The sequence below is a fragment of the Ahaetulla prasina genome, chromosome 4 (assembly GCF_028640845.1).
Source record: "Ahaetulla prasina isolate Xishuangbanna chromosome 4, ASM2864084v1, whole genome shotgun sequence".
Taxonomy (NCBI): Eukaryota; Metazoa; Chordata; class Lepidosauria; order Squamata; family Colubridae; genus Ahaetulla; species Ahaetulla prasina.
In genome coordinates, this window is record NC_080542.1 from 105904065 (window position 1) to 105928035 (window position 23971).

The window sequence follows — 23971 nt, forward strand, 5'->3', positions numbered from 1 at the left end:
TGATTTTGATTTATGTATTTACTATATTTACTTTAAAATTTAAATCTTGAACTTTCATTTATAATCATTATGTTTAAATAATTTCAGAAATATGGAATAACTACTTTTGATTTATTAAATATTTCTAAGAAAAAAGGCTGTTAATATTGGGAACAGCAATATTTTCCTGCATATAATAAAATGATCTATTGTTTAAAAATATTTTTCTTTATAGACTTAATTTAGAAATAAAATTATAAAGTTTAAAAAGAGTAAATTGACTTTGTAATTTGAATCAGACTTTAAACTTCTGAAAACAAGCAGTCCAAATCACTGATTATTCTACTTTACAGAAAAATGCAGAAAAATGCTATAAAGGTCAATATTGTTTAAAATTAGAAGGGCATAATTCAGCCCAATTTAATTTTTACCAACTGAAAACCACCTTTAAGCTCAGAAGTGGTCAAATCTGCTTAAAAAATGGTTTGGAAACTCCAAAGTAGTTTCCATAGTTAACATATTTTATTCTCTGGCTATAATTAAGATGTTTTAAGTTTTTGTTTACAGCTATATTATATATTTACTTTTTGCTTTTGCTGTGCAAACAGAACATACAAGTGACTTTACATTGCATTGGTACATACAAGGCCTGTCTCGGTTGGGGCCATATGTGCCATTTATGGAAATTTGAAATGTTATTCACTCAGGTGAAGAAGGCTGAACCAAAGGTTTATCTGCATATTACATATGTAACATGTATGATTCAGTGACTTAATCCTTTGCATGTTCACTTGTACATATGTACTGTTTCTATGTGCAGTAATGTAAATATATATGTTGTATTAAATTCAATAAAAGCATTATCTTGAAGGTTGTCTGTGGTCATTCCAAATACATAATATGTGAATACCTTGTTGTAAGTAAAAAAACGTGTGCCTGCAAGTATATTGCTAAACTTCCAAAAGCAAGGCTACTCCTGCAAGCACCCACTTGGATGGCCTTTCTTTAGTTTTTAAGTTAAAAGTCCATGTGTAGGTGGGACCCCTAAGTTTAGTTTTATAAACTGGACATTTGTAAATGTTCAGGGTTTCTTGCCTCTCTACCAGAATTGCTCTGGCAAAGATGACTGGCAGCATTGGGGTCAGGTCCTTCAAATGAGCTTCAGCTACAACTCCTGCTTGAATGTCCCATCTTGCTCCTGCAACCAAGAAATATACATTTTAAGTTCTGAAGGGCAGAAGTGTGTAGTTAGCTAGGTAGAATATTAATCACAATTCGTATGCTTTGTTGTATGCCTGAAATCCTATTGATTTTAATTCTGTATTCTTTTTACAGAAAATGGGGCTTGTTGTTGAAAAGATAACATACATTTCAAAATAAGGGTGATGCTGAAAATAGTGACATTATGATCCTCACACTTATGACTTTCCTGCAAGTCACATCATCAAAATTAAAGTGCTTGGCAAACTGACATGTATTTACAGTTGTTGCCTTGTCCCAGAGACGCATTATCATTTATAACCTTCCTGGGGGACTTCCAACAAGCATAGTTAATGGGGGAAGCCAGATTTGCTTAACAGCTATGTGATTCACTTAATGACCACAGTGAGTTGCTTAATGATACAGCAAGCAAATTCATAAATTATTGGGTTGGCTTAATTAATTAAATTGGGACGATCTGGTCCCTATTGTGATCATAAGTCTAGGATTGCTTGTAATCAGAAAGCTTGTTACACTTTTCACTGATTCAATAAAATATACCAATACTTCTTTTTGACATGTCTGATATTGATCAATTTTTACAGGTGGGTCCTCTAACTAGATCATAGCTAATACAGAATTTTAATAAACTTACCTTCCATGTAAAGTCCAAAAATATATGCACCTTCTCTTGGTGGATGACCATAATCTTCTCTACTCTTTTTGGTAACATCAGTAGTTAAGCACATCTTATCCAGAGACCAATTGTTTTTCCGTGCTGTAGTTTGCATAATGGCTTTCAAGAAGAGATGAATAGTACAACTTTATGGGCTGCATACTTATTACTATGGATATTTCATCCTCCCTTTGTGTCCAATTCTTGGAGCCTACCTAGACAAATATATTTTTTTAACAGGGTGATCTTTTTGCTTCCTTACTAAGATTGAGGGAAAGCTACTGGCTCAAGGTAAGGTGTCTAGCGTTCTGCCTAAGGTGGGACTGGAACTCAGAAAATCCCACTTTCTAGCCTATTGCCTTAATACTGCACCGAATTTGCTTTCAACAGCTAATAAGGGCATGTAAATATGGTAAATGCAAAACATTATTCCTGAGGAAAAAATACTTAATCCAACTTTAAATCCAGATTTATTAACGAAAAGTCAATTTCATGTAATTTAGGGCATTTAAAAAATATGTTTGCCTTGGCATTGAAAGTAATTTTTTAGGAACTATTGCAAACGAATATATTTTTAATACTGAAAGAGCTTCTGATACTTTGCTATTTCCCTTTTCTTCTAAAAAATTCAATTCTATAGATGCAATATGTATGACACCTAAGACATAATATGATTTAGCATCAAATGTCTATCCATGACCTACATGTACCTATGTGACTTTTCCTACATTATTAGAAATCACACTTTTCCACTCATGAAAAAGTAAAGTGGGCATAATTTCAGCATGGGAGTGTGTCTTATATCATCTGACAGTTGGATTTCCATCACTTGAGCTCTTGATAAGTTTTTAAATAGGTTGCATTCATTCATACATTTGGTCACTTGCTCAGTTAATTGATGCTTATGGCTGCCTACTGACATAATTTGTCATGTTTGAACTTTGTGACATTTTAATGAAACTAGCTGTTAAAAACAATTCTTCAAAATTATTTTAAAGTTGTAGCCCTATTATGCAGCATGTTTTGCTTGATATTTAAATATCATGAATCAATATTAACATACCAGTCAAAAAAGATTGAGGATTAAAGAAGCCTGAAAGCCACACTACTGCAGGAAGTACAAGATCTTGTGTCCAGGTATCAAGTTCTCGGCATCGCAAAAGAAGGCCATTAAACCTGAATAAAAATATAGCAGTGGTAAACACAGGTGCATAAGAAATTAATTTGGAGAATAAATTATATAATTTATACCACTAACATATATATATTGGTTATTGGTAGTAGATTATACAAGTTGTATGGAGTAGCCTTTTGCATACGAAGTATATTACCTTCTAATAAACAAGAAAATATATGCTAAATTTAGGACAGATGAATACATGATCTAGAAATTTTAGAAACTCTTCATCTTTTAAATTTTGAGACTTAAAAATGTCATAGGACATGCAAAATCATACTAATATAGTTATGCTCATTTTAAGATTCAAAAAGATTTTTGAAATTTAAATAATGCTTTTTTTTTTTGCTTTCAAAAATACAGTTTATTATTTATAATATAGCTAAAGAGGTCCATTTCTTAAAGACATGCATTTACCATTGTGCAAGACTGTAAATAGATGGGTAAGCCAGACTGGACCACGCATCTGGTACCTGGTCATAGAAGAGCGATGATTGTAAAGTTTCCATACTAGATGAAAATGTTAGCTCACCCTAGAAATTTCAACCAAAAGAAACATTTAGATTTATAGTTTAAGATCCATTTTTCCCCCTTCATAGTATATGTATATATAGAGTATCCAATGATAAGGTAGGCAGCAAATACATTTAATAACAATAATGCAATATATTCCTTACTTTTAATCCAAGATCTAATTGTTTTATTGATCGTCGTATCTCTCTCATGAGAATATTCATTCTCTCACATTCTTGAAAACACACAAGAATATATGGGCTTCGTATAGCAGACTTTTGCATTATCTCAGCTAAATTAAATTCTTCCGGCAGCTTTTCCAAAATTTCATCCAGTACATTTTTCACCTTATAAATGCAAAGTAAAATTACCAGGCATGCATTTTGTTTACATTTAATCATGCTCCATAAAGCAAGCGCTGGTTGGAATATGTGTTGAACATGCAGAACAGTGCATTCAAAAAAATATAGGGATATAGATATTGCTTGTCATTTGGGATAAGCCTGAAACAGAAAATGCATTTTGTTTCAGACTCAGATCAGAATATTACAATCCAGAGGTTCTGCTAAACTGATGGACTTAACTGCAGTTCAGCATAAAGAAAAAACAAAATATTTTGATTGTTCAAATAAAACAAAATCATAGTGAGTATTATTGGGCTATGAAGGTTAGTTGTGTGAACTGCCCTTGTTGTTCTTCCTTCCCTCAGCTGTTCCTGGTGTAGTCTACCTGATCTCTCAAAGTCTTCCTTTTTCTACCTCCTTTGAACCATCCATGACTTTTTCTTCCTATTTCCATGCCACCCCCTCCACTCCCAGCTTCTGCTTCATTCCATACAGATGGAAATAACTGAAATAAATGTAATCCTAAAACTAATTCTTCTCTATTTGGAATACTTTATGCAATTCTCACATCCCTATTTGTCAAATATTTATGTTCAGGAGGAACAGAGTTTTAATTCTGATACCATTAAATTTATGAATTACTCCGATTGTATAAAGGTGTTATGGAATAATCATTAGCAGAACACAACAGTCTCACCTTTTCTTCCAATGACTGTCCTATAATTTCTCCAGCAAGCAGATTTCTGGGTTGCATTTCCAGCAGAGTTTTGAATAGGTTATCAGACAGAACTGTTAAGAAATCTATCTCGGCATTAGGATGGAGACCATACAATGTAGGACTTTCAGTGGGCAACATTTCATCAATATACTTGTGGTAGCCAATATAATCCAGATTGGGAGGAGATGGGAAACCAGGAGCCAAAGCAAAATCTCCTTCAACCTGTGATTAGAAAAAGAGCATTTTTCATTTTTAGGCAAAATCTATTCAATACTTTGTGATACTGCCACTGAAAATGTAATTGTTTTGGTCTTATTATAGTAGTTTTAACAGATGATTTTTCAAGTAGGAAGCCATCTCTCTTATCCATGATAGTACAATAGAAATAATTCTGGATGAAATCTGATTAAAGAAGTTGCCTTTAAATAGTAAAAGCCAGAATAATTTTATACTCTGCTAGATAACAAATAGAATAGAATAGAATAATAGAATTCTTTATTGGCCAAATGTGATTGAACACACAAGGAATTTGTCTTTGTGCATACGCTGTCAGCGTACATAAAAGAAAAGATAATAAGCATGAATGCATCAGGAGCAAATACCATACTATTCTGTCATAGGGAAATCATTATGCATTAACAGATTTTAATGAGATATTTTTCCACATTTGTCAGTCTTTTACATAACTTATGATCATACCACCATATATATTTTTATACAGCTGCCTTAGAACACATTTTATATATATAGTTTATATACCTTGTTTAAATGCAAATTAATCCTAAAATTTTAAAATAGTGTTTAATAAAATAATAAAATATACATTTATCTAGCTTTGGGCAACAAATGCAGAACAATGCCCACTTTGAAACAGTACAAGAAAAGTTATATGACAGTTTTCTTCTATATACTTATTGATCTATTAATTAATTACCCCTACAGAGTAAAAAAAAAAGAAATTTTAATCCCAATCCTTTTACAAGCATAAGAACAGTTCATTCCCTGCTTTACTATTGCAAATTGTATTTTAAGACAAACTGCCTCAATCTACGTATCAACTTTCAGTGAAACATCTTAAGCAGAAGCTTTAAAAAAATATCTCATCATCATACATGTGGTTCTTTACTTCTTCACAATTTATGACTTATTCTTGTGGATTAATTAGATATGTAACAGTCAATACCAGTGGATTTCAGCCTGTAGTTCACAGATCCCTAGGGGCCATATCATCATAGGGGGTCCGCAAAGGCTTGAAGAAATATGATGATTTAAATCTTAAGTCTTGGTGTAGCCGTGATCAGTGGCCACACAAGATATTTAAAGGGGGTCCATGATGAAGAAAAGGTTGAGAACCACTGTCTACACTGTCACATTTTTTTAAAAAAATTCAATATGCACTGAACAATATTAGATTTTTGAAGTATCAAAGATGAACAAAATGAGACCTTTTCATGCTTCCCTTCCAACTGATTGCCCATGATTCTAGCTGTTTATCCACGCATTTCTGTAAATTGCAAGGAGCTCGAATATTCCTTTAAACCAGCCAGTCCTAGTCTGAGTTCCTTCAGACATCTGACCAATATCTAGATTAATTCAGCCAGTATGGATATTGCTGAAAATTTTGACAATTGAAGCCCATACATCAAATAATTTCTGAGATGGGAAAGCTACCTTTTCTAACTTAGTTCTCATGTTTACAAGATTCCTGGCGAAATGGATATGTCATCTGGTGGTTGTAATGAGGGGATAAGGCTATTCCATTTTGGTGTAGTACTTCATTTCTCTTTTGTAACTCACTGACCCATTTTCTTCACCAATGAAGAATGCTTTACAGTACAGGCATAACAACTTCATGTACTGGAAACTTATTTTGTTATGGTATCCTTCCTTATTTCCATCTTCAACATTCATGGTATGGGCATGCTGCAGATTCTCTCCCTTAAATGTTGTCACTTGATGGAACCTCAATGTCATACCTTCTCACTGGCCACCCTAGCCTTTTGGAACAGTCTTCCTACCTCAAATCTAAGTGATCTTATCTTTTTAGCCTTCCAGGTGACTAGGACTATCTGTCTTTTTCCCAAACATTGGGTCAGGATAGGGACTGAGCTGCAAGACTGTCGGCCAAGACTGGAGGGAAATATATTTTGTTTTTAACCATGTTTGTATGGTTAAATATATTGTCGTGAGCTGCCTAGAAACATTATATGAGATAGGCATCCATGTAAGTCCTGCAAATTATTAATTAATTAATTAATGGAAGGCTATTTGGAAATCCAAGACCATAAAAAATGGAACAACTTGAGCTGTTGAAAGGAGGAAAGCTTTAAACATTGATTAAAAAGTCAAGCCAATATTTCTGTTTCTTTCCTTAGATCAGGAACAGAGATGTCCTTCTCTCAGAGAACCTTAGGCAACTCATTCTCTTATTAGCCTAACATACATGATTGTGATGAGGTAAACTGGAAGCAAGGACCACTATGTATGCCTCTTTCAGCTCCCAATTGAAAAGTAGAATATAAATTTTAGATTAGTCCTACCAATTATTTTCCTCACAGATCATTTCAGACTTTGCCTAGATGCTCAGCATTTATTTGTTTTTTAGGGTACTGTTTGTACATAAATTTTCTGTGGATATACATATGCCATAATTTACCCATAATACTAAAGCTGAGAAGCTTTTGCCCCAAAAATATACCTAATATTGCAGGTAGAACATGGTGAAAATACAGTAAAGAACCATATCCCTCCCATTTTACTGATCATCTCAATTAGGTGAAACTTTAACATGAGAACAACAAATGTATAGGAAATGCTGTAGTTCTAGATCTTTATGTTTGCCTGTCATTGAAGGAATTTTTGTTTCATGGTTTATGCGTGGGGGAGCTCATTGTCCAATTAAACCAGAAGATATTATTCTGTTTTGGAATATTTAAGTAGACCCACATTTGAGCTTGGTTAACCAAAGGCATCTAATTTCCATCATTTCTTTCAGGTTCATCCCTATATTTGACACCTATTTGAAAGAAAGAACAGGCTGTGAAGGTTAATGGACTGCCTCATCTAGAAAGAGCAATTCCTACCCTTGGGCTAGATACAGACGAGGTACCGATGGAATGAGCTTCCCACGCTGCCCCCTTGACCTCAGCTGTCATGTAGAGAAATCAGCTTCAGTGGAGGTCAGAAGTACAGTAGTGTTTATCTTTCCCCATCTCCATGGTAACTCACTCCTAGGCTTTCCAATTGACTTCCAATTGTGTTAAACTGAATGTGGCTTTCTGACATATGAAAACCTACTCATTAAAGAGCGAATAAATGCAAGCAAACTCACTTTGCTTTCATCACAGGAGACACTTCTAACATGAGATGGTGAAGATGGAGTGGCCTCAAGGCTCTCTGTATTCCATATCACGGATGAACTTTTGGTGCTAGACTTGCCCTCCCCTGTCACCTCTAACTATATGCCTAATACTAGGAAAAGACAGTGTGCTAAGGCTGCAGTATATACCAATTTGGCATTGTTTACCCCCTTAGCACCTCTGGAGTTTCACTAGACATGATTCTGTCTTAGGCTGTAATTGTAAGAGCTCTTTTAGGATAGACCAAAGGTAGTTTAATTCAGTATCATGTTTCTTTAGCAGGCAAGGGTTAAGGAACACAACAATTTTTTCCAAAAAGTGGTATTTAGACATATACTGACTTTGTGAATATTACATATTATTTTCATCACTAATAGATCTTGAAATAATCTTATTCAACTTTAGTTTATTTATACTCTTTAAAACCTGTCCAGAGCTGGTGAAGAACCAGCATTTTGTGATAGCAAATCTGCATTTTGTTTCTGTGTAAAATACATTTTTGGACCAAAATTTCCCATTATTTGACTTTACTGTAATTATATAAATTACAGTATTATTAGATTTTGAAAACAATTACAGGTAGTCCTCGACTTACATCAGTTCATTTAGTGACCGTTCAAAGTTACAATGGCACTAAAAAAAATGATTCACAGCCATTTTTTACACTTACTTCTGCTGCAACAACCTTATAGTCACATGTTCAAAATTCAGATACCCCGTTTCCCTGAAAATAAGACCCAACCGGAAAATAAGTCCTAGCATGATTTTTCAGGCTGCTCATAATATAAGCCCTTCTCGCAAAATAAGCCCCAGTTAAGATTGTCAGCAAGATGGGTGCGTTTAGTACCGTATTTCTCCCAAAATAAGACCTAACTAGAAAATAAGCCCTAATGCGTATTTGGAGCGAAAATTAATATAAGACCCTGTCTTATTTTTGGGGAAACACGGTACTAGGCAACTGACTTGCATTTATGACCGCTGCAGGGTCCCGGGGACACGTGATTCCCTTTTGCAACCTTCTGACAAACAAAGTCAATGGGAAAGCCATATTTACTTAATAACTGTGCTACTAATTTAAGAACTGCAGTGATTCACTTAACAATTATGACAAGAAAGTTCATAAAGTGGGGCAAAATTCACTTAACAAGTGTCTCACTTAGCAATAAAAACATTAGGCTCAACTGTGGTTGTCAGTTGAAGTCTACCTTATATAAACTTAGATTTTAAAAGTATGAAAATGAAAGGAATTTATGCAACCACTTTTTAAAAATTCTAATCCCTACTTAATCTTTTTGTTTTCACAAACTATGAAGTCCTCATATGTTGTAACCTTCCTTTGTAGAGGAGTGAGTCCTTCTAGTTCCCCCTTGGTAAAATTTGATCTGTTGCCTTTTATGCATTTTGTCCAGTACACACTTTCTCAACTGCAACAATCAATGCTTCATAAAACAAGATAATTAAATGACTTAATACATTTGTATTTTAGTTTTAATTCATCTCATAATCACCCCCAATATGAAGTTCACTTCTTACTGCAATTTATTGTTGCAACTCCAAAATCACTTATCAATATTTTAACAGAATAACAGAATTGAAAGAGACCTTGGAAGTCTTCTAATCTAACCCCTACTCAATCAGTAAAGCCTAAACCATTTTAGACAAATGATTGTCCAATCTCTTCTTAAAAATGTTCAGTGTTGGAGCATCCACAACTTCTAAAGGCAAATTGTTCTGCTGATCAATTGTTCTAACTGTCAGGAAATTTCTCCCTAGTTGTAGGTTGCTTCTATTCTTGATTAGCTTCCATCCATTGCTCATTGTTCTGTCTTCAGATGCAGAGGTGGTATTCAGCCAGTTTGAACTGGTTCACCCAAACCAGTAGCAGAAATTTTGAGTAATTCAGAGAACTGGCAAAAAACTACCTCTGGCTGTCCCTGCCCCCACCTGCCTGCTTGCCTTCTTGCTGCTTGTCCCCACCCATTCTCTCACCCACCCACCTGCTCACCCCACCCCACCCCGCTCAGTCACTCCTCATCTCACCTCCCTGGCATAGCACACTGTGTGGCTCCTCGCTTGCACTGACCACACACTCTCTGCGGCTTGCCTGCCTTCCTACGTGGTGCCTGTGATGGCCCAAATGAGTGGCCCTAAGCTGCCTGCCTGGGTAAGTAAGCCTGTGAGTCACAGCCTAGCTAGCTGCCCCCCCCGTCCCCGGCCTCCAGCTTGCCTGGCTTGCTTCGCCTCCACAGTTGCATTCCTTGCAGCACTGTGGCCTAACTAACTGCCCCACCATCCTTGGAGCTTGCCTGGCTTGCTTCACCATTCGCCTTAGCTGGTTGGGGAACATGCCATTCCCCCAATCTGATCTTGCCCCAGAGCCTCCACCCGCTCACCATTCACCTCGGCCAGGTCGGCGAATGCGCCATTCCCATGCTCTGGCCTGGCCCCAGGGCTCTGCCTGCATGCCACCCCCCTCTGGCCTCAAACTACCCACCCCCATGCTGAAGCAATTTTTTCGGCCTGTGGACTGCCATGCTAAGCTGAAGGGCCATGAGAGGGGGCAGGGGGACAGGAGAGGCAAAGCTTTTTGGAAATGGACTGGACAGTTCTTCTTACCTGTAAGAAGTCCTATCCAGAAAGGACTGCAGCAGAGATCTTGTAGCCGCTTCTTCCGTCCCTTGCCAAGTCTCGGCTGCTCATGGAGATGCTCCATGTGCTCTCCAGGTAAGCAGCTGCTTCTCTCCACTGCTGCTCTTGCTGGGAGAGCATCTTGTGCAATTTAGCAGCTGTGAGCTGCCACTTTCCTCTAAATCCAGTCCGGAAAGCGCTGCTGCACAGAGAAGCAGCAGCAATGTTGAATGCTGTTTCCCTCAGCTGCAGTGCTTTCTGGATGGGACTTAGAGGAAAACAGTGACTCACAGCTGCTAAATTGCACAAGACACTCTCCCAGCTGTGTGGAGAGAAGCAGCCGCAGCTCTAGAGAGCAGAGATGGAGGGGAGCAGGCCCCCAAAGGCTGTTTGGTTGAGCCTTGTCGTGTGGTAGAAACCGTCTATGCGTGCATGCGCGCTCACATTTTTGGTAAATTGGTGGTGAAATTAACCCAATCAAGTGCTTTGGAAAATGGGTTGAATACCTCTTCTTTGAGGCAATCCCTGAGATATTGGAACACTGCAATAATCCCTAGTCTTTTTTTTTTTATTATTAAACTAGACATACCCACTTCATGCAACCCTTCTTCATATATTTTACTCTCCAGTTCCAAAATCATATCTGTTGCTCTTTTCTGCATTCTTTTAGTGTCTCAACATATTTTTTTATACTTGTGGCAACCAAAACTGGATGCAATTTCCAAGTTGGTCTTATCAAGGCATTATGAAGTGGTACTAACACTTCATATGATCTTGATTCTATCATCCTGTTAATACAGCCTAGGACTGCATTGGCTTTTTTGGAAGCTGCAGCACATTTTGATGCAAATGGAAAAATTATTTTCAAAACGGTTCAAAATGGTTGCTGGTCTCTCTTACCTTTAACAAGCAATAGTTCCGTTTTGAAATCTCCAAACTAATAAAATATATATGATGATGGGCCAAACATCATATACAGCTAATTAGATTACAGCTAATCATGTGTATGCATTTCTGTCTATGTATCTCTTTCTTTCTCTCCATATATAAGAGTGTGTATACAATAAAGTTAAAGTCTTGACAACAAAATGAAGCCAATAAAATCTCCCATTGTTATAAATTATTACCAGTGAAGGGCTCATAAATTCTTCCAAATATGTGTGACACAGTCTGCGATCCCAGTCATCAGTGATGTGTCCACCATACATAATCTCACCAAAGAGATAACACAAATCTTCCCATGGAACCTATGGACATAATTAAATCAGCAATAATAAAGTTGTTTTCTAAAGGACAAAATAATGTTATTTGTGAACATAGTGTTGCAACAAAATTGGTGACTTTATCAGCACAACAAAATTCTAAGCCTTTAAGATTTCAGTAATTACTATGCTATACTATACTTTGGTTTTCACAAAACTAGATTTATAATTGGAGCATGAGAATAACCTGTTCTAGCAAAAAGTTGTATAGTAATGGATTATCTTCCTCAGTTATTATTGCGACTCAGCACATAAAACTTAGTAGTATGAAGAAAAAGCATATGAACCAAATAGCTGTAAATTTTTCAAATGTCCTAATAATTTTTTTTTAATTATTTCCTTAAAATGAATTGAAATGTTTTCATTTCTGGAGAATAATGAGCAAAACATGATACGTAATGTGCTGTTTCAGCAAAAACCAGACATGTTGGTATTCCAGTAATTTAGTTGGGTGATTTATTAACATGAGACTTCTATATTTAAGAAAAAATACTTTTGAAAACATAGTTAGAAGAAACCAGTTAACTGGTATTTTGTTTCAGAAAGAATAAATTCCTGAATTTTGATATGAATCACATTTATATTCTATCCTATAAATTTCTAAATTCTACAAAATTTAGAATACAAAATATTTCAGCAAGGAAATGAAAAAATATACATTAAAAAAATCTAATTATATTAATGCCCAAGTCTATAAATTTATACTTAAAGCAGCAACACCAATTTGCTAAAAAAAAGGGACAAATTTGTTCATATGGTATGTAAGACAATTTAACAACAGTAGTCTTACATCAATCTTCCATAGCTTCAATGTCCTACCAATATGTAAATTTCAACTCCCAGGGTTAAGATTTCTATAGTAAGATTGGCAAGATTACATTGAAGTTACATGAGCCCACCAAAGATCTTGGATATGATTCTCAGAAATCTTCAAAAATTAAACTTTTTATTGTAATGGAAAATAAATAAATAAATTGGGACTAATAATTAAATTTATTTACACATATATTTTACTTTAAATTTAGATTAAATATACATTTAAATATAAAATCAATTTAATCATTGTCCTCTTTTTTAGAAATGTAATATAAAAAGATGGCTAGAAAAAAATTGCATATTATAATTATAAATTATAATTATTATTTATAGATATAAACCAGTGGTGGGATTTCAATAATTTAACAACTGGTTCTTTGCCCTAATTATTTATTTCCACAACCAGTTCACCAAACTGCTCAGAAAGTTAACAACCGGTTCTCCCGAAGTGGTGCAAACTGGCTGAATACCACCACTGATATAAACTATATATAACAGTCAATTCTGGAGTAGCAGGACATTAAAATATTGACATGAGGGATCCTGGTGCTCTCTGAGTTTAGATATTTTCTTGCAGATGTTCATTATCCAAACTAGATAACATAATCACTGTTCAGAGCACTGAATGATGCTATCTGGTTTGGATAATGAAATGTTTGCAAGAAAGCAACCAAGCTCAGAGATCACCAAGGACCCCTCATAAATGCATTTCTTCTTCCTGAAGCACAAGAAAGGAACTTGATCTTAACACCTTGTTGTGCCTTCAAGACAGACTTTACTTCTGGCAAACATGCAGAATAATACAGTCTGTCAAGCCATTTATACATATGTGTAAGAATACCTGTAAAGGTACATGAATAAAGAAAATGGTTTTACTGGAATAAATTTTGTGGAATTTGAAAATGCACTCCACTAATGTAATGCTTTATAAATAGGTATCTATATTAGAAAGCAGGTAGCCTTGAGCCAGTCACTTTCTCTCAGTTTATTTATTATTTATTTTATTTTTATTTATTTATTTGTCATAACAATATAACAATATATATATACAAGCGTTGCATAAAGGGTTATATAATATATGAACGTATATATGAGGAGAAACGAGGTACTAAAAACATATATATACATAGGGGAAGAAACAGTAGGACAGGAACGGTAGGCACGTTTGTGCTCTTATGTACGCCCCTTAGAGTCCTCTTAGGAAAGTGGTGAGGTCAACCACAGTTCTAGAAAGATTGGCAAAAACCTTAGCAAGGTTTTTCAAATGTGTTTTGCCTTTGTCTTCTTCTAAGGGCTAAGCAAAAGTGACTGGCCAAAGGTCACTTAGTGCCTCTTGGTGCTTAAGTCAGAACTAGAACTCACCATCTTCTAGTTTCTAGCCTGATGCTTTAACCACTACATAAAACTGGCTGTAATTTGTCATTATTTTATTATCAGCTACCCAATATAGACATTAATTTATAAAGAATTATAGTAGTGCAGTGTATGTTCAACAAAATTTGTTCCACAAGTTTCACAAAATTTGTTCCAGTAAGGCTGTCATCTTTATACATATATCTCTACAGATATTCTTACACATATGTATAAAAAGCTCAGAAGACTGTATCATCTACATCAGGCCTGTCAAACTAGCAGTCCGCGGGCCAGATGTGTCATGTGCAGGCCATGCCCATTCCAGCTCTGCAAAGGCAAGAAACGTCACGATACATCATGTGACACGATCAGGTTTGACACCCATGATCTACATGAATGGCTTTTCCAAATGGCACCCAATCATAAGTCATCTAATTTTAAACCCGAATTCAGCGGGAAAGTCACAACAAGGTGGCCTTCTTAATACATAATAATGACACATGAAAAAAATGCACCATTATTTATATATATAATGTGTTCTAAATTGTTTCTATGATCAGAATTAATTGTAGTGATTATTAATGCAGTGTTATGAACTGTCAGGTCTGCTGTATGCAATTATAGTTGTACAAATGCTTCATTACCTGCCTAATGAATCTGGCACATATGCATGTATAAACCACTGTTTTTGCTAATATAATGAAGGACAATGTTATTTATTTATTTATTTATTTATTTGCTTGTTTGTTTATTTTAGCTAAGCCAGTATCATTGAACCTCTTCAACCTATGTTAGTAAGTTTACACATCCTCTGTGACAATTGTTTGAACTGCCAGATCAACAATAGGCAAATTTCCATCTACTGCTTTTAAAGGCAAAACGATTACATTCTTCTTTATTCATTTCTAAATTCCCAAATTAAAAGATACGGTTTTGTCAAGAAACTGCTTAATCTCTTAGTTCTTACTTTACTGTTTGCTTCTAAATAATTGTAGAGCACATTAACACAGATGGTGAGGTCTCCCATATTAAAAGGGTATCTTCGATTCCATCCTTGAGGTCCAAATTTGAGTCTCCCAGCAACACAGGTATGAAAATAGCACAGAGAAAAGAAAATACTTTTAAACTCCTGTTCTCGTGTACACAATTCAAGAGTATCCTGATAAAAAAATATGAAAACAGAGTGTTTGTATCAAATCAAATATCAACAAAAGGCTTTAGAGTTTACAACTGTGTTTTCTGTATAAGCAGTAATTATATTTTTCACAAAATGGCACAAACTATGCAGAGTCTATGAGCAAAAACATACAAGTATATTCAATTTAGCAAAAGTGTTAAAAAACAACAATAGAATTGTTACCACAGCAACCTATGCATTAGTAACATGTAAATGCTATATTCCTATATTTTAATATAGGCACCATTCACTGCACTATTATTTGGTAGATTAGACATTACTCAAAACTGTATGCAGCTGAGGACAGCCTTTTACACTGGATTCCTCCATGTCATGTATTTAAGAATTTAGTTATAGATCAGATATAATTTGATGGACAGGCCGTTTATTCCAATTGGGCCCAACAAACTTATTCTGTTTGCTGCCTATCTGATTGCAAAAACGGACTGACTAAAAGCATTTAGCAGAGCACTATATATGGTAAGTAGCATGCTAAATGATTAAAGTCTCAGACATAATATACAAATTATATATAACAATGTACATATAAAACTACACTAGATGCAGCTGTTTGTCATGAACTGAGAAGAAAAAAAGAATCTACATGCTTCCTGTCCAAGTGATATTATTATTGATACTGTAAAAGACATTATGTAATAAGATGCCTGTTTTCCTTTTGAATTACAAAGTCCTTCATTTATATAATTCCTTAAATTCCTTAATTCCAGAATAGATCATTCTTTGGTACAAATAGAACTATTGGCTGACTTTTAAGAGAAACACACACACACACAATATTGTTACCTGGTCAAAATTGTAGAGAGCAGCATGAAGATTAGCTAACATTCCTGTAGGAGGTTCATTAATAAGTTTAATAGAATTTTCTAAAATTCCTTGAGGTATAATATGCTCTTCAGGAGTTGGAGCGGGCTCAGCACTGATAAAAAGACGATAGTCACAGTGACTTCCTTTACTGTATTTATCTACCAGTATCTCTAAGGTCTTCAGCCATTTGATAACAAGATGTATATTCTGTTTAAGAAAATGCAAAACATTCATTATAAATACATAGTTATCATTTAGAAATGGCCTCAGCTAATAATATTATCAAGTCCTGGCAAAGCTAGGTAGTAATTACAAAAACAAAACAAAACCCAGAACAAATTGCCTTTGGTAAATTCACAACTGTAATTTCAAATTATAAATGTAATGAATAGAAGGAAGTTAGTTTTTTTTAAAACTACCATACACTGTAGTTTAATATCTTTCATGTTAGCAAGAACTTCATTATCTCCAAATATTCAGTAAGCCAAGATTTTGGAAGGGATAAAGGGAAAAGAGAATGATGCCTCTCTACAAAGTTCTGAGAAGGCAGTCAAAAGAATTTCAAGAGACTATGGCTATTACAAATAACAGTATCTTCTTGTGCCAACTGTTATATATCATTAATGTGAGATCAAGGAATATCTGAGGCACAATGGGTGAGAAACCAGAGGTGGGGACTAAAGAGATTTTGGAACCATGCCTTGCTGTTGAACCTGAAATCCTGAGAATGAATTTTATAGCCTTTGCTTGTAAAGCAAGACAGTTTGCCAACATAGGTAATGCATCTGTTCTGTGTAGGGCTTGGATCCATTCTGCATTTACCATAATGTCCCAAATACTTGGACATCTTTCCTTTTAACTCAACTATGGAAATCATTTTGCCAAGATTGGACACAAAATGGTATAAAACATTCGCAGATTCTTTGACAACCAAGATTGCAGAATCACAATCATAAGTGCATTCCATTTGCAGTGACAACTAAGATGATAATAATAGGTCATTTTAACTGGGATTTTGCCAGGCAAAATGGCACTACATAAATAGCTCTGCCCTCTCATGTTTCTATTGCACAAACAAAACATATTAAACTGGGGGCGAAGAGAGTAATTCTGTGATAATTCCATTATCGGCATTTTATCTTATTTCTATTTATTTTCCCCCTAAAGATTTAACATATTCAGTAATAAATATTTATTAAAAGGCATTTTATTTTGCATATATTTGTTCCCCAATATACTTATGTACTTTGGAAAATGAAACACTGCATTTCTATAAAAGACAAGTAGTCTTCAATTTCATTGATCATTCATTGAACGACTATTCTAAGTTACAATGGCATTGAAAAAAGGTGACTTAGGACTGGTCTTTAAACTTATGTCCACTGCATCATTCCCCATGAGCATCTAATCAAAATTTAGGTACTTGGCAACCGGCATGTATTTACAGTGGGTTGCAGTGTCTTTAGATCATACGATCACTTGCAATTTTCCAAACAACTTCTGACAAGTAAAATCAATAGGAGAAGCCAGATTTACTTAACAACTACATGATCCACTTTAATGACTGTAGTGATTCACTTAACAGCCAAAGCAAAAAAAGTTATAAAATTGGGCATGATATACTTAACAAGTGCCTCACTTAGTGAAGGAACTACCTGTCTCACTGTAGTCATAAGCCAAGGACTATCTGTATGTTTTTACAACCTCTATTTTCAAATTCAGCCAGCATTGAATTATAGAATTAAAGGAAAATAGAATTAGAAATAGAAAATAGAATAAAAATAGAAAATGATTGGCACAGTTGTTTTATATTTTACTAAATCAATGGTCCATTGGGCCATTGTTTCAGAGAATTTTCCTTATTTAAACAAAAAAACAAAATGACCCCAATGGGCAACAAAGCAACAGGAATGGCAGCATTGATTTTCCATGGGGAAGCTGGCAGAGAATATTGGAAACCTCCCTCCCCTTCTCCTCTCCTCCCCTCTCTTTTTTTCAGCAATTCAACAATCTCATCTTGAATCCTAGCATTGTAGAGTATATTTATTTTCAATTCTATACTATCTTAAGAATCCATGAAGTAAATTTGAACACATTTGGGTTGTTAATTGGGTATGGCCTTAGATGCCTGATATAATGATGGATTTGCCCTGGAATAATCACAGAAAAATTGCATCCATTTTTTAATAGAAAGACTACTTTGGCATCAACAGATGTCATTTGCAGGAGGCAGTTTGTATTGTCTGATGTTCTTCTTGAACTCCTTTAATATATGTTCATCATTGCTAAATAGATTGAGGAATTAGGTAGTGATTGCAAATTGCCTATCTTGACCTTTCCCAAGCTGTAATTGTTACGTTATGCAGTGCATTTGATTTATATTATATACTAATTAACTTATTTTTTGACTAAACCTTTGAAAAGTACAGCCTAAGTCCTGGACTTAAGATTCCAGGTTGGGATTTTTTGACATGTATTTTTCCTAATGTAAATTTTTACTAAGATTGTCCACTCAAATGATAGAGGACAAGAACAAAAATACAAGAAGTTGTACTAAACCACTTTATCCAATTTTAGGACATACAATAATTTTCCCTCATGCTTCCTGTTCTAATCAGCAGTTTGCCATGGCTAAGAGCTTATTTTGGCTATAAGGCAGAGACAAAACAAAACAAAAAATTCCCAAGAAAGATTCCATTTTATTCTGCAATAATTAAGGCTGAAAAAAGAATCTGTTTAACACAGGGAAAAATTGCTCTCTCTCAGAACTTATCAGAAAGCCATTCCCCTTTTTATCACTTCCATTATTGCTATGAAATGAAGCAGAGAAGGTACATCAATTGTATTGTTTCACACTTACCTGGAGAATAACCCAGTGTCCATGTTTGGCAGCTTTTTCTATTGCCTTCTCTGCCACAATCTCTTGCCCTTGTCCTAAAGAGATATTATGAAGTTTCCCACAGTCAATTGTAAAGCCAAGTTTCTTGCCTGCACGTGGGACGAGAGGGGTGGGAGTGGGGAAATAAATAAAAGTAGAAAAAGAGAGAGGGTTGGAGGAGAAAAGAGGATAATGCACCAATAATTTCTCTATCACTGGAACAATGCATATATGGGCTTTTTTGTGAAGTACTTCAGTCAGCCCCATTTCAACAAGCAAAATTGTGAGCTCTCAAGAGCAGCCTTATGGCTAATATTAGAGAAGGAAAGCTGCAGAAATCTGCTCCCTTGGTTTTAAGATAATGAACCTTTTGACATTTTGATAGATGCTAGGTATTGTTACCAAGCTTTATAAAGTTATACAGGGGGTGCAAGTCATTTCCCTTATAAAAAAAGGGAGCAACATGTGGTAGCTATCACATCAGTTTTTTAACTGATTGGTTCAGGAGGAAAATGTGTTAGTTTCTCACCTTGTGAGGCCAGGGTCTAAATTGAGCACAGTCAGGTCACAGCTGTATTAACCTGGTATTCTCAGCAGAGTCAGTGGGGAATAGTAATCCTAAGTACAATGCGACAGTTTCTTACACAATGAATATAGTTTGTATAATGACCATTATTTAGTCACAGGGGGCGCAAGATTACACGAGCATAGAGAAAATTGCCCTCTGGCCCTCATCTAGTCAAAAGGTAAGAAACAGCACAAAAGACCCTGCATTATGCCAAGCAGAGGAATGTTCAATCTAAAAATTTCTTCGTACTGCAGCGTTAATAGCTGCACACTTTTTATCCACTTTTCCATGGTGAATGGTGGTTTAAGGCAGAGAGGAGGAAGTCTTTAAAAACTTAACTCTTGTTGAAGGAAACAATTGCAAGTTTAAATCTGCTTTATATCGGGATAATGCTTGTTTGTGGGATTTTTTTGGGTGGTGGTGAGCTTAACATGTATTAATTAAAGATTAACTGCTGTTCTAAGTTAGACTAAGAGCTGCCATTGTTACAAATCATAAATTAAGGAAAATTCTGTGGAGTTTGCAATCCAACAATTGGAGAAATGTTTTGTTACCAGCCATAGGAAAATGCAGAATGGCAAAATCATGGTCTAAGATTCTGAGATACTGGGCCAAAATGCTTCTTCATGTCTTGTTCCCCAAATCCCTATTGATTTTTGCCTATTTAAGTCAATGGACTTGAATAAATAGGATTACTTGATTACTTGAACACATAAATAAATATTAGGATTATATTTTGACATATGAACTTTGTGTCTTGAAATTCAAAGTATTGATCTTTCTGATATTTTAAATACTAAAAATATTTTAGATATATTTCTCTATAAGTGAAGCTGTGGAAAATTACTTCAACACATGTTGCACGCTTCCCATTAAAATAAATTTCTTTTTTCTGACTCTTTTTAGCATACATTTTCCTTATTCCCCCAATCTAAATCAAATAGTTTTTAGCTGATAATATTCACATGTTCATGATAGTTGTCCAATAATTATGGCAACAAAAATTTAATCTCCTATTCAAAGAAGGAAATGTAAGAAAGGTGTATACTTTAGCAAATAAATGAACTTCATGTATTTCAACTTACATGTATTTGCATTCTGTTAACTTTTTGAAATTGAGTAAAAGGAAAAATTACATTGCTGAATTTCCAAATGTGTATAATTTTAAACTAAAACAATATTCATACAATAAAATAAGGCTCACCAAGTGTTTCCATGTCTTTCAGAGGATCCACTCCAGGAGAAAGAATGAAAAACACAGGAGTAGCTGGACTGCTTTCTTCATAGGACTTGGCCAAGTCTATTCTTGTGCCATTCACATACTTTGAACCTAGCTTTTCTTCTACAAAATCTCTACAGTAATACATACATACATAAAAATCAGAATTAGAAACTATTAACCTAGCTCCTAATTTACAACCACGAAGAGCTGGCTGAATTGAAATTTTAAATCCATAATGAATTTATATAACACTCCATATTCTATCATAATAAGCAAGCCTGAAAAAAAATGAGATGGAACAGACAGATCAGCAAGATAAGTACCTAGATATGAACAGATCAACAATTTTCAAATATGGTTTTAAAGTAGTGCTATCTGGATGTATGTTTACCTTATATAAAAATTTCTAAATCAGATTCATTACAACTGAAGCTTTATTTTCACTTTAGACCAGGGTCCCCAACCCCTGGTCTGTGGACGACCACCAGTCCAAGGGCCACTGGAAACCAGGCCATGCAAATAAGGGGCAAGCAGGTGAAGCTCCATTTGCGCATCTATGGAATTAGGTTATGCTGGCAAAATAATCTCCTCTCTCCTGTTGCCACCGCCACCTGCTGCTGGTGGTCCGTGGAGCCAGAAAGATTGAGGGCTGCTACTGTAGATCACTTGGAATGCTAAATAGCATATGATGAGGATGCTATTGTAGAGAACATGTAGAGAACATATGCAAATACCATAGAAATTTTGCTCCTCTTCCCCAAATCAGACATTATACCTCAGAGCATAAGTCATCCGATCTGGGCGCAATGCTCGTAGTATAATAAGTCTCTCAAAAGAAGTTTTATTTTTCCATTCCTGGGGTAGTTTTTCTTTTTCTGGACATTCTGAATCCACCCATTTTTTCCATCTCTTTGCAGAACCTTCAATGTCTTTATCTAATCCTCGGAATTCATCCATTAAGGCAATGGCCTGTAATGCATTAATGGAATGCATGAATTGTTGGCTTTCAGATTATTAGGAACAAAAATCTTACTGCAGAGTTACTATATGATGTATGATTTTTCAGCCTATAAGCTAATAGTAGGTAAATGCTCCCACATCTAAAGACCCCAATGAGTAGAGAAAATACTAAGTCATGTTTCAATAGGCTTCTTATTTAAGATTTTTAAAACAGTAATTATTTAAAGCCAAGATAGAAAAGTAACATATAAAATGTAGTATATAAATTGAAAACTGTATTTATTTATATACTGCATTTAAATGTTGGAAAATTAGGACTATGAAATAAAAATGCACATAATTAAGTTAAAACTCACTCAGCCATAGGAGGTAGTGCATTTTTATAATATCCAAAGATTTAAAAAGAATATTTTACAAAAAGTATTTCTATACTTACCTTAATAGCACTCCATGGTTGAGTTGTTAAAAAGTCAACTGGACTTTTATAGGTATGCTCAACTTTAAATCGTAGCAAGAAATTCAGCATGGTAGGTTCTATCTCATTATTCCTCAACAAAATCTAGGAAGTAGAGAGTGAACAAAAATATAAAACTAAATTTTAGATTTGGTCTGTTAATAATATTATTTATCCATTTATTTATTTTATGAAATTTATAGATTAATCTGTTATAACTGTGGGTATCTAAGAAACATTTCTTTCTATTACAGGTAAAATAGGTACAGGTAAAACTACCATTTTTATTATAACACATTTAACTTTTGTATATATATGACTCCTTAGACAGATATTTATTTCTGCTCTAATATAAGAATAGAGCATCAAAGTAAAATGTTTCTCCATCCTTTGCCTGCCGTACTCTCTACCTACTTCTTCGTAAAATGACTGCCTCAACTCATTTGTCTCGAATAATCTAGGACCGTGATGGCGAACCTATAGCACACGTGCCTGAAGTGGCACAGGGAGCCATGTTGCCTGGCATGAGCAACATCACTCGTTCCTCTTCTGGGTTTCTGGCACGCATGCACATGCAATGATCAGCTGGCCTTTGTGCGTGTGGCACTGCCAGAAACTGGAAGAGCTGGTGTTCCTTTTTCCAGCATGAGCATGCTTGCTGGGCAGTTGATCGGTGCATGCGCATGCACGGCAGTAACTGGGAGACTTGCTTGTTGGTGTGCATGTGCACTCTGGAAACCAAAAATACTTTATCTGGCATGCGCATGTCCCTGGGCAGCTGCTTTTCCTGGTTGTGATCCTGATGAGCATGTGCATAAAGTGCTCCTTTTTTGGCACTTGGTGCTGAAAAGGTTCACCAACACTGATCTAGGATCTCTTACTTGAGCAAGGGATTGGACTAGAAGACCTCCAAGTTTTTCTTCCAACTTTGTCACTCTTGCGCTTGTTTTGTAGTGCCAATACCCTTTATTATTTTGAACTTAGTGATATCTGTAAATAAATTTGTCCATTTAGCTTTAGTTAGTAATTAAATGAACTGAATGATCTTTTGTTCCATATATGTAGAGCTGGGCTTAGAAGAAATTTAGTGATAAAGTGTTAAAATACCTTGAAATATTTTAACCACAAAATGACCATTCTGAATGGTCTAACTATAAAATAATTAGGTAAGATTAAATTTTCTTCAAGATGGAACAAGGAACCCAATTTTTTTCTTCAGAAATGAAAATAAATAAATAAACAAAATTTAGTTGTTCTATTTCTGAGTATCTTCTAGGCCCTATGATTTCTTTTTGCTTAGCAACTTGTCATTGGACAACCTTTTCCTCAAGATCTCTCAGCTTAATTAATTTAGCAATGGGACTTTAATGCTATTGGTTAGACTGGATAAGAAGAAGTGGGAACAAAAAACTAAGAGAAAGATAGAATTTACCACTTACTCAGAGAGAATATATAAGAGAGTAAGGTAGAGAAATTAAAAGAAAAAGAAAACCTTTTGTTACAGAGAAGTTAGATTGATAGACATGTTATGCAGTCCATGTTTTGTTCTATGCTTTATTTTATAGATAGATAAAGCAAAAATATGTTCATGTACCCAGAATGCTACTGATGCTGGGTAAATTGCCCAGTTTGCTTGTGCTTCAATAGCTATTTATTCTAGTTTTTCAATAGTTAAGTCTTTTTGGTCTAAATTCTTAAGATATATTTATCAAGTTCCTTAATGTGTGTCTACTGTCATTCTTATAAGCAGGACTAATGGATAGACGTATTTGGATTGGTTTAGGCTTATTTTTCCCATTATGGCTTTTCTCTACATGCACGTATGGTAATGGGATATAACTTAGCCAGGAAGAATAATAGAC

General features: G+C 35.0%; 1 protein-coding gene across 1 annotated transcript in view; it reads right to left on the bottom strand.

Moving 5' to 3' along the window:
• Positions 1-233: 233 nt before the first annotated feature.
• LOC131197091 (dynein axonemal heavy chain 11-like) overlaps positions 234-23971 on the bottom strand; it is a 42816-nt gene continuing 19078 nt past the window's right edge. The window contains exons 7-19 of the mRNA XM_058180729.1: positions 22092-22214; positions 21471-21664; positions 20678-20826; positions 18888-19015; positions 16007-16234; positions 14993-15184; positions 11722-11841; positions 4587-4829; positions 3710-3892; positions 3450-3565; positions 2919-3031; positions 1835-1975; positions 234-1177 (exon numbers count right to left, since the gene is read on the bottom strand). Of these exons, the coding sequence (XP_058036712.1) occupies positions 930-1177; positions 1835-1975; positions 2919-3031; positions 3450-3565; positions 3710-3892; positions 4587-4829; positions 11722-11841; positions 14993-15184; positions 16007-16234; positions 18888-19015; positions 20678-20826; positions 21471-21664; positions 22092-22214 (2178 nt within the window). The 3' untranslated portion in view covers positions 234-929. The remainder of the gene's footprint in view (positions 1178-1834; positions 1976-2918; positions 3032-3449; positions 3566-3709; positions 3893-4586; positions 4830-11721; positions 11842-14992; positions 15185-16006; positions 16235-18887; positions 19016-20677; positions 20827-21470; positions 21665-22091; positions 22215-23971) is intronic.